Genomic DNA, 12,399 nt, shown 5'->3' on the forward strand with positions numbered 1-12,399 from the left:
GTTACGCTTTACTGAAAATTAAAAACTCTTCCGAGGAGAGGTATATTTTGGCTTGCCAACTTGTTTTATAACAAAATGCCTTATTCAAAATTTTTTAACGCAAAGCCCTATGGGAAAGATTTGTTTGAGCTGCCTCTCACAATGTGTACACAGTAGCCTAAGCACTTCCATAAAACTGTCCGCTTCAACCTGATAGCGCCAAAAGAATTGAAGCATTAACAGTCTCGAATTTCATTGTTAGGATAGTGACGGCGTATTTCAGAGTACACGAGTAAAACCTCGAATACTTAATCAAATTGCTTGTCATTTGGACGCGTTGTCAGTTGAGAGGTTCCGAGAACCTCGGTGGTCACGTTAGGGGTTATTTTAAATTTATGGGTCAAACTCGAGGTAACTCTTTATTTAAAGGGGAACGGTCAAGCTTTAACCAGTTATATAGCCCTATAGTCCGTTAAAAAAATATCAAAAAATATTAAGCGGTTAATTTTTAATAAAATAAAGAAATTTCCGGAAATTGAAAAGCGCGCGTCCGCTGCGACACCTGGTGGGAAATCGGCGAGACACTCCCTGCTTGATTAAAATTGAAAAACAATATGAAAGCGCGCGCTGCAGCTGAAGACACGAAAGTTTTTTTTATTATTATTTTGCACGCGCGGCGCGTTCCAGTATACGAGACCTAAGCCTAAATTGCGCGATTTCAAAAGTTTTCCTAGTTCGCAAGTCGCTCACTAAGGTCGTGCTGGCGCTGGCGATACACCTTAAGATGGCGGCGAAAATTCAAACCCAAATACTTATTTTGGGTTTCAACTTTTTGGGTCAAAAACTGTTTTTTCGAGACAAAATAAGGCACGTGTAAGTATATTGAACGTCTAGTTGTTCTTTGTGATGAAAATAAGGCCATAATATTATTTGGAAAAGCTTGGCCGTTCCCCTTTAATTTGGAGTTCGTTAATGACACACGTGAAATTTTACCTTCTTTTCTAGTATCGAATTTTTTAAAATGCTTTGTTTTACACCAACCAGTAAAGTAGATATTTTAAATGAGGATTACAGCTTCAGAAACGTTTTGGAAAATATATTTTGTTTAGTATCTTTACGAAAGTAAAATGTTATTTTAATTTAAAGCAAGTGGCGGCTTTATCATTGCCACCTGTATTATGAAAAGACCCGTGTTATTAGAGATGGCCATGAATCTAGCCGATTGCCCGATTCTTCGAAAAACGCGTCTTTACTGGAGAGCGTGGTGCCATCTATTTATGAGCCATTGTAGAGTATTATAGTTAAACAACTTATAAGGGGGATCAAAAAAAGGGGGTTGCTGCATGTTTGTGGATTACTATCGCGGATTTTCTCCACTTGGTGGTGTTTTGTAGCGGACACTCTGAAATCGGAGTTATAACGTTGGCATTGTAGTACAGGTGTAAATTATCTTAGCTTAAACCGAATCAATGAAAAATCCATTGATTATATATTTTTATTCATGTACACACATTTTTTTAACCGTTGTAGGCCTAGTCCTTAATCCGGAACTGACTCTATTTACTGGAGTTTAACCTAAGTTATATATCCCATGTTAAATATAGTTTATAATTGCTGTAATTTATGTTATTGACCAATTTACAAACGAGCCAATCAACGCGAGGGGTACCGATAAGTACCGCTTTTTTTATTTCGACGCTAGCGACATCTAATGAAAAAAGAGCTGCTTCACGTCGAGCCGCCACTTGCTTTAAGAATAAAACTAAAAATTATTTATTTCAACTTCGGGAGAAAACGTCAGCAGCGTGCACTTCAATGACTTTGGAAGACGTAACCCTTCTCAACAAAGTCATTCTCCTTAAATAGAGATAAATAAATCCTTGGAAGAACGTAATTAATTATGAACCTTCTTAATGCAAATTTCGTAGAACCTTGTAAGTCTGAATAATAGGTGATTATGAAAAATATCGGTGGTCACGTGATTTGGTTAAGTACTACCAAGTTGAAATTATCAAAATTGGCCCTTTTTGTAAATTCGTCTGGCTAGTTGGGCAAGGGTTAGCGAGATTTCTATAACTTCATTGTTCAATCGAAAGGATTTTTCGTTTGAGAGAAGTTTGCAAAGTCGTTAAATTAAGGTAATTGATTTATTAAATGAAATATTTTTTAATTCTATCCACTACAACATTATGTGAATATTTACTAGGGCTAAGCATCCTATTATACAAGATGTTCATAATTAGAAACAGAAATAATGGCAACATGTATGAAAATATAACCTTGTGTCTTCTATTAAAATTGGGCTTGTTTCTTTATAAATACTTGGTCTAGAACTATACGAAATAAAAAAAATATATAATAAATTTGTTAACTTTATGTATTTTTAATAATTTTAGAAAAATACTAACTTTTCAAACAATCAATCCATGGTTGGTGCTTTTTACTAAACGCGGACGACCGCGGGCCTCGGTAGGTGCAGACGAATTTAAGCAGCCGACGATTTGTCAAAAAATAACCAACTCCCGTGAGCCTCTGCGTGCAATTCTTTTTCATAATCACCTATTAAGAAACTTTAAAAAAGAATATGAAAAAGATTATTTGCAACGGTTGGTATCTCTGTGAACCTAAGAAGTAGGAAATAGAGTCAGCAGCTCACAAGTTTAAATATTTTATGAATCTTTAATATTTTCCAATCATTTTGAATTCCCATCTATTTCTACAATTTAATACAGGCACTTTTATCATACAAAATAATACTTTATATTTATATATATATATATATATATATATATATATATATATATATATATATATATATATATATATATATATATATATATTTATAAATATTTAATTGACGAACGACTTACTTTAAAATGTAATACTGATACTGATATAATAATAAATCTGTAACTCTATATATAGAAACAGAGACTGAAAAATGAGCGTTTTGGAAAATCTTGTTACGTTGTTTACAGAGAGGAATCCATTTAATTCTTTATTATGAAGATATTGAAGCTTCAAAATGGGATTTGAATTTATCTTTCAAAGCTTCTAGTCAATTATTCAATCTCAATAGCCTAGGCTAGAAATGACACGATCAAACGCTATCGCATTTGGAATTGTTGGAACTCTGTCCTCGAGCTCCGTTCCTGGCGCATCGAAAAGGACGCAACTCCAAAGTCGACGATATGAATTTAGTTTTGCGTTTGAAACTGTCTTTGTGGTACGATCCGCTGCTGTACGACCCCTCCACGCATTCCATACAGTCGTTGCTTTTCCCGCTTCTGACAGCGAGGGCCGTACTGGGCGCCCCCATCCCGTTGGAACACGACGTTTGGGCCGTGACGCAAGAGCCGATGTCCCTTTTGCGGTACACAATCTCGATGAAGCCCTTTCGAAGGCGGACGTTGAAGTATCCGTAGAAGATGGGGTTCAAGGCGCTGTTCAGCAACGCCAGGGTCTCCGCGCAAACTATTACATTGGGAGAGATTTTCACTCGGTAATCGCTGTAGATCCGGATGTTATGGACCACGAAGTATGGTGTCCAACAAATGACGAAGCTTAGGATGATGCAGATCTGCAATTTAAATTTTGGAAAGTTAACAAGTTTTAATTAATTTGGGAGGCGAGTCCGCAATTCGTTATGGCAGGATTAATGTCATCGTTTTAATTAGAAACTCGAAGTATATTTACGAAGCATTTGATGTCAAAGTGGGATAAAATCAAAGATGGTTAAGACCTGGTAGTCTTAGCAACCAGTATATCCATTGGTAGGAGTGTTTTAAAACGAAAAAGGTCTAGCTCTGTTACGCTATTAGCGGAGAAATTTTCAACTTATTTCCCTCTCAAAATGGGCATTATACGGTATACCTATTTCCAAAAACATTATAAAAACATTTTATGATATGATAGCTTTCCGGTCGGAACCCATTTTCAAGCACCTAATCTTTACAGTTTAAATTTCAATAACGAATATTAATAATTTCTGATTATATTTCTCTTATCAATACATTATATTTTAACAATGTTCTTTTTTATTTTAAATCCCCAAATTTTTTATACATATTTTCCCCGTGTCTAAATTTCATTTTCCAACGTTTTTTATAGCTACGAATTCATTATCGGAATAATAACTTCAAAAGGTTTCACCGAGCGAAATAAAAACCGTAGCACGTAAGCGCCTTCTAACGGGAATTTGGATAGCCGTTGCCTTGGAAATTAATTACTTAAAAGGACTCGTCATATACTAAGCAGTCAAAGTCCGCAAATTGACCGAATTTTTTGGGTTTTTTTTAGATGCATTGAAACCTTGATCTGCGTTAGAAATTGCGTGGGTTATAATACTTAGTTAAAGGGACTTAGCCAATTTTTCTATTTCTAATCTTTCAAAGACTTAGGACATCTTGCAAATTATATTTCCGGGAAAAAAACCGCAGAAAACTAAAGCAAATATCGTTTCATATTTCCTATTTATAAAATATAAATTCCGTTTTTTTAGCGCATTAAAAACCTTCAAAAACGGTTTTAGATATTTTATTTTTAAAATGTAAAAGGTTAAGCGATCCAAGTATAGGGAAAAATAATTTAATCTTATTTAAATTTATTCCTTAATCTAGAAAACTGTCAGACTTAATATTTATACACGAAACTTACAAAATTTACGAAGGCGCATTTATGGACAACCGAAAAAAATAATATTTTGTATTTAAGAGAGATATAATACCGATACTTGGAATAAAGACTTTTTCTATCAGAATTAATTTTGTATGAAAATAAATAAATTCTGATTTAACAACACGTCTACTTATCTTCCATCTCTAGCGAAAGGGTAAATTTCAGAAGAACAATTTCGATTTGTACAACCAAAAATAGTTGGTTTTATTCAAAAGGTCATCTAGCGAAAGGGGTATAGGTTGGCTTCTTCCCGAACACCGAAGCACCGCGGCTGGAACACTTATACAGGCGCTAAGGCCTACTAATGTTATTTTTTGCCTATATTTTTTATTCTAAAGAAAAATCGTTATTCCTTAAGGGGAATAATAATAATAATAATAATCAGCTAGGCTAATACCCAAGGCACCACCTTAGGCCTAAGTCATCATGCGACTTTTGAAGCCTTTAATCATGCGAAGATCACGGTTTATGACATTTTTGGACCAGTTTTCCTGACGTTTGGTTTTTGGTTGAATATTTAGTTTTTGAAGAAAAAATTTGTTCAGAGCCATTTATTTCTTAAATTTTTTAACTTCACTAACAAATATGAAAATCATGCATTTTAATGAGATGGATGAAGTTGGTGATAATTTAAAATCTGTTCAGAGTTCAATTCCAATTTAGACCGTTAATTATTTAAAAATGCCATTTTAAATTTCGAAACGTTCTGGTTAGAGACAATTTAATTGAGCATTACTCAAACAATGATGAAGGAGGTTTTAACCCCTTTTGGGGGCAGAAAACGTTACTAAACATTTCCAAGGTTTCCCTTTAGAGTTAATTTATACTGTGTAGAATTAGGTTAGGAAATTATTAGACATAATTAAATAAAATAGTGGATCTTTACCAGGAAATTATTAGACATGTTAGGCAAGTTTACCCCTAACTGTGAAAATTATTAAAAACATACGGAATTAATAAAGTAGTTGACCTTTATCTAGGAAATTATTGAACATGTTGGGTCATAATAAATTAACTAGGAAATTATTAGACCATTCGACAAAATAAAAAGCAGTTGAACCTTTATAGACAAATTACAATATGGTGGTGGGCGATTAAATTAGTAAGGTCATGAACGAGCTCCCAAAAAAGACTGAGAGACTTTCATGACAAAAAGGGGAAACAACCAAGAATAGTTTATGTTTTATTCAAAAGCAACGCTCTAGCGAAAGGGGTATAGGTTAGCTTCTTCCCGAAATTTAAAAATGGCGTTTTAAATTTCGAAACGTTCTGGTTAGAGAATTTAATTGAGCGTTATTCAAACAATGATGAGAGAGCTCTTACGCCATCTGGTGGCAGAAAACGTTACTAAACATGCACAGGGTTTTCCCTTAAGCGTTAATTTTTACCGACATCGTGAGTGGAATTAGTTACGAATATTTTTTTAGTAATGTATCCATTGTTTAACGTTAGATTTTAATTAAGTAATCTATTTACATATATGCTTCCAGGAAAAAATAATTGTAATTAATTAAAAATTGACAAAATAGCAGATACCAGAGTTTAACTTTTAGTTTTCCGATCGATCGATATACGAAACCCTACCCGCTGTTAACACCAAATATATTGAAATAAGTAAATAAATTATTCACCAATTTCCGTACCACACTTGATATATGAACTAATTAAGGATATTTTAAGGCAGCGGAAAATAGTGGATCTCAACCAGGAAATTATTAGACACGTTAGAAAATAATTAAATAGTTGACCCTTACCAGGAAATTATTAGACATAAGGATATTAAATAGTCGATCTTTACCAGGAAATTATTAGACACGTTAGAAAATAATTAAATAGTTGACCCTTACCAGGAAATTATTAGACATAAGGATATAAAATAGTCGATCTTTACCAGGAAATTATTAGACACGTTAGAAAATAATTAAATAGTTGACCCTTACCAGGAAATTATTAGACATAAGGATATTAAATAGTCGATCTTTACCAGGAAATTATTAGACACGTTAGAAAATAATTAAATAGTTGACCCTTACCAGGAAATTATTAGACACGTTAGAAAATAATTAAATAGTTGACCCTTACCAGGAAATTATTAGACATAAGGATATTAAATAGTCGATCTTTACCAGGAAATTATTAGACACGTTAGAAAATAATTAAATAGTTGACCCTTACCAGGAAATTATTAGACATAAGGATATTAAAAAGTCGATCTTTACTAGGAAATTATTAGACACGTTAGAAAATAATTAAATAGTTGACCTTTGCCAGGAAATTATTAGACATAAGGATATTAAATAGTCGATCTTTACCAGGAAATTATTAGACACGTTAGAAAATAATTAAATAGTTGACCTTTACCAGGAAATTATTAGACATAAGGATATTAAATAGTCGATCTTTACCAGGAAATTATTAGACACGTTAGAAAATAATTAAATAGTTGACCCTTACCAGGAAATTATTAGACATAAGGATATTAAATAGTCGATTTTTACCAGGAAATTATTAGACACGTTAGAAAATAATTAAATAGTTGACCTTTACCAGGAAATTATTAGACATAAGGATATTAAATAGTCGATCTTTACCAGGAAATTATTAGACACGTTAGAAAATAATTAAATAGTTGACCCTTACCAGGAAATTATTAGACATAAGGATATTAAATAGTCGATCTTTACCAGGAAATTATTAGACACGTTAGAAAATAATTAAATAGTTGACCTTTACCAGGAAATTATTAGACATAAGGATATTAAATAGTCGATCTTTACCAGGAAATTATTAGACACGTTAGAAAATAATTAAATAGTTGACCCTTACCAGGAAATTATTAGACACGTTAGAAAATAATTAAATAGTTGACCCTTACCAGGAAATTATTAGACATAAGGATATTAAATAGTCGATCTTTACCAGGAAATTATTAGACACGTTAGAAAATAATTAAATAGTTGACCCTTACCAGGAAATTATTAGACATAAGGATATTAAATAGTCGATCTTTACCAGGAAATTATTAGACACGTTAGAAAATAATTAAATAGTTGACCCTTACCAGGAAATTATTAAACACGTTAGAAAATAATTAAATAGTTGACCCTTACCAGGAAATTATTAGACATAAGGATATTAAATAGTCGATCTTTACCAGGAAATTATTAGACACGTTAGAAAATAATTAAATAGTTGACCCTTACCAGGAAATTATTACACATAAGGATATTAAATAGTCGATCTTTACCAGGAAATTATTAGACACGTTAGAAAATAATTAAATAGTTGACCCTTACCAGGAAATTATTAGACATAAGGATATTAAATAGTCGATCTTTACTAGGAAATTATTAGACACGTTAGAAAATAATTAAATAGTTGACCTTTGCCAGGAAATTATTAGACATAAGGATATTAAATAGTCGATCTTTACCAGGAAATTATTAGACACGTTAGAAAATAATTAAATAGTTGACCCTTACCAGGAAATTATTAGACATAAGGATATTAAAGAGTCGATTTTTACCAGGAAATTATTAGACACGTTAGAAAATAATTAAATAGTTGACCTTTACCAGGAAATTATTAGACATAAGGATATTAAATAGTCGATCTTTACCAGGAAATTATTAGACACGTTAGAAAATAATTAAATAGTTGACCCTTACCAGGAAATTATTAGACATAAGGATATTAAATAGTCGATCTTTACCAGGAAATTATTAGACACGGTAGAAAATAATTAAATAGTTGACCTTTACCAGGAAATTATTAGACATAAGGATATTAAATAGTCGATCTTTACCAGGAAATTATTAGACACGTTAGAAAATAATTAAATAGTTGACCCTTACCAGGAAATTATTAGACACGTTAGAAAATAATTAAATAGTTGACCCTTACCAGGAAATTATTAGACATAAGGATATTAAATAGTCGATCTTTACCAGGAAATTATTAGACACGTTAGAAAATAATTAAATAGTTGACCCTTACCAGGAAATTATTAGACACGTTAGAAAATAATTAAATAGTTGACCCTTACCAGGAAATTATTAGACATAAGGATATTAAATAGTCGATCTTTACCAGGAAATTATTATACACGTTAGAAAATAACTAAATAGTTGACCTTTACCAGGAAATTATTAGACATAAGGATATTAAATAGTCGATCTTTACCAGGAAATTATTAGACACGTTAGAAAATAATTAAATAGTTGACCCTTACCAGGAAATTATTAGACACGTTAGAAAATAATTAAATAGTTGACCCTTACCAGGAAATTATTAGACATAAGGATATTAAATAGTCGATCTTTACCAGGAAATTATTAGACACGTTAGAAAATAATTAAATAGTTGACCCTTACCAGGAAATTATTAGACATAAGGATATTAAATAGTCGATCTTTACCAGGAAATTATTAGACACGTTAGAAAATAATTAAATAGTTGACCCTTACCAGGAAATTATTAGACATAAGGATATTAAATAGTCGATCTTTACTAGGAAATTATTAGACACGTTAGAAAATAATTAAATAATTGACCCTTACCAGGAAATTATTAGACATAAGGATATTAAATAGTCGATTTTTACCAGGAAATTATTAGACACGTTAGAAAATAATTAAATAGTTGACCTTTACCAGGAAATTATTAGACATAAGGATATTAAATAGTCGATCTTTACCAGGAAATAATTAGACACGTTAGAAAATAATTAAATAGTTGACCCTTACCAGGAAATTATTAGACATAAGGATATTAAATAGTCGATCTTTACCAGGAAATTATTAGACACGTTAGAAAATAATTAAATAGCTGACCTTTACCAGGAAATTATTAGACATAAGGATATTAAATAGTCGATCTTTACCAGGAAATTATTAGACACGTTAGAAAATAATTCAATAGTTGACCCTTACCAGGAAATTATTAGACATAAGGATATTAAATAGTCGATCTTTACCAGGAAATTATTAGACACGTTAGAAAATAATTAAATAGTTGACCCTTACCAGGAAATTATTAGACATAAGGATATTAAATAGTCGATCTTTACCAGGAAATTATTAGACACGTTAGAAAATAATTAAATAGTTGACCCTTACCAGGAAATTATTAAACACGTTAGAAAATAATTAAATAGTTGACCCTTACCAGGAAATTATTAGACATAAGGATATTAAATAGTCGATCTTTACCAGGAAATTATTAGACACGTTAGAAAATAATTAAATAGTTGACCCTTACCAGGAAATAATTACACATAAGGATATTAAATAGTCGATCTTTACCAGGAAATTATTAGACACGTTAGAAAATAATTAAATAGTTGACCCTTACCAGGAAATTATTAGACATAAGGATATTAAATAGTCGATCTTTAATAGGAAATTATTAGACACGTTAGAAAATAATTAAATAGTTGACCTTTGCCAGGAAATTATTAGACATAAGGATATTAAATAGTCGATCTTTAATAGGAAATTATTAGACACGTTAGAAAATAATTAAATAGTTGACCCTTACCAGGAAATTATTAGACATAAGGATATTAAATAGTCGATCTTTACCAGGAAATTATTAGACACGTTAGAAAATAATTAAATAGTTGACCCTTACCAGGAAATTATTAGACATAAGGATATTAAATAGTCGATCTTTACCAGGAAATTATTAGACACGTTAGAAAATAATTAAATAGTTGACCCTTACCAGGAAATTATTAGACATAAGGATATAAAATAGTCGATCTTTACCAGGAAATTATTAGACACGTTAGAAAATAATTAAATAGTTGACCCTTACCAGGAAATTATTAGACATAAGGATATTAAATAGTCGATCTTTACCAGGAAATTATTAGACACGTTAGAAAATAATTAAATAGTTGACCCTTACCAGGAAATTATTAGACACGTTAGAAAATAATTAAATAGTTGACCCTTACCAGGAAATTATTAGACATAAGGATATTAAATAGTCGATCTTTACCAGGAAATTATTAGACACGTTAGAAAATAATTAAATAGTTGACCCTTACCAGGAAATTATTAGACATAAGGATATTAAATAGTCGATCTTTACTAGGAAATTATTAGACACGTTAGAAAATAATTAAATAGTTGACCTTTGCCAGGAAATTATTAGACATAAGGATATTAAATAGTCGATCTTTACCAGGAAATTATTAGACACGTTAGAAAATAATTAAATAGTTGACCTTTACCAGGAAATTATTAGACATAAGGATATTAAATAGTCGATCTTTACCAGGAAATTATTAGACACGTTAGAAAATAATTAAATAGTTGACCCTTACCAGGAAATTATTAGACATAAGGATATTAAATAGTCGATTTTTACCAGGAAATTATTAGACACGTTAGAAAATAATTAAATAGTTGACCTTTACCAGGAAATTATTAGACATAAGGATATTAAATAGTCGATCTTTACCAGGAAATTATTAGACACGTTAGAAAATAATTAAATAGTTGACCCTTACCAGGAAATTATTAGACATAAGGATATTAAATAGTCGATCTTTACCAGGAAATTATTAGACACGTTAGAAAATAATTAAATAGTTGACCCTTACCAGGAAATTATTAGACACGTTAGAAAATAATTAAATAGTTGACCCTTACCAGGAAATTATTAGACATAAGGATATTAAATAGTCGATCTTTACCAGGAAATTATTAGACACGTTAGAAAATAATTAAATAGTTGACCCTTACCAGGAAATTATTAGACATAAGGATATTAAATAGTCGATCTTTACCAGGAAATTATTAGACACGTTAGAAAATAATTAAATAGTTGACCCTTACCAGGAAATTATTAAACACGTTAGAAAATAATTAAATAGTTGACCCTTACCAGGAAATTATTAGACATAAGGATATTAAATAGTCGATCTTTACCAGGAAATTATTAGACACGTTAGAAAATAATTAAATAGTTGACCCTTACCAGGAAATTATTACACATAAGGATATTAAATAGTCGATCTTTACCAGGAAATTATTAGACACGTTAGAAAATAATTAAATAGTTGACCCTTACCAGGAAATTATTAGACATAAGGATATTAAATAGTCGATCTTTACTAGGAAATTATTAGACACGTTAGAAAATAATTAAATAGTTGACCTTTGCCAGGAAATTATTAGACATAAGGATATTAAATAGTCGATCTTTACCAGGAAATTATTAGACACGTTAGAAAATAATTAAATAGTTGACCCTTACCAGGAAATTATTAGACATAAGGATATTAAAGAGTCGATTTTTACCAGGAAATTATTAGACACGTTAGAAAATAATTAAATAGTTGACCTTTACCAGGAAATTATTAGACATAAGGATATTAAATAGTCGATCTTTACCAGGAAATTATTAGACACGTTAGAAAATAATTAAATAGTTGACCCTTACCAGGAAATTATTAGACATAAGGATATTAAATAGTCGATCTTTACCAGGAAATTATTAGACACGGTAGAAAATAATTAAATAGTTGACCTTTACCAGGAAATTATTAGACATAAGGATATTAAATAGTCGATCTTTACCAGGAAATTATTAGACACGTTAGAAAATAATTAAATAGTTGACCCTTACCAGGAAATTATTAGACACGTTAGAAAATAATTAAATAGTTGACCCTTACCAGGAAATTATTAGACATAAGGATATTAAATAGTCGATCTTTACCAGGAAATTATT

At 30.9% G+C, this 12,399-nt stretch overlaps 1 protein-coding gene across 1 annotated transcript in view; it reads right to left on the bottom strand.

Moving 5' to 3' along the window:
- Window positions 1–2,947: 2,947 nt before the first annotated feature.
- LOC149951832 (neuropeptide S receptor-like) overlaps window positions 2,948–12,399 on the bottom strand; it is a 31,707-nt gene continuing 22,255 nt past the window's right edge. Inside the window, exon 4 of the mRNA XM_090169683.1 lies at window positions 2,948–3,559. Coding sequence (XP_090025809.1) covers window positions 3,080–3,559 — 480 coding nt within the window. The 3' untranslated portion in view covers window positions 2,948–3,079. The remainder of the gene's footprint in view (window positions 3,560–12,399) is intronic.

This window comes from Leiobunum rupestre, chromosome 3, assembly GCF_980474605.1.
Source record: "Leiobunum rupestre chromosome 3, qqLeiRupe1.1.hap1, whole genome shotgun sequence".
NCBI lineage: Eukaryota > Metazoa > Arthropoda > Arachnida > Opiliones > Sclerosomatidae > Leiobunum > Leiobunum rupestre.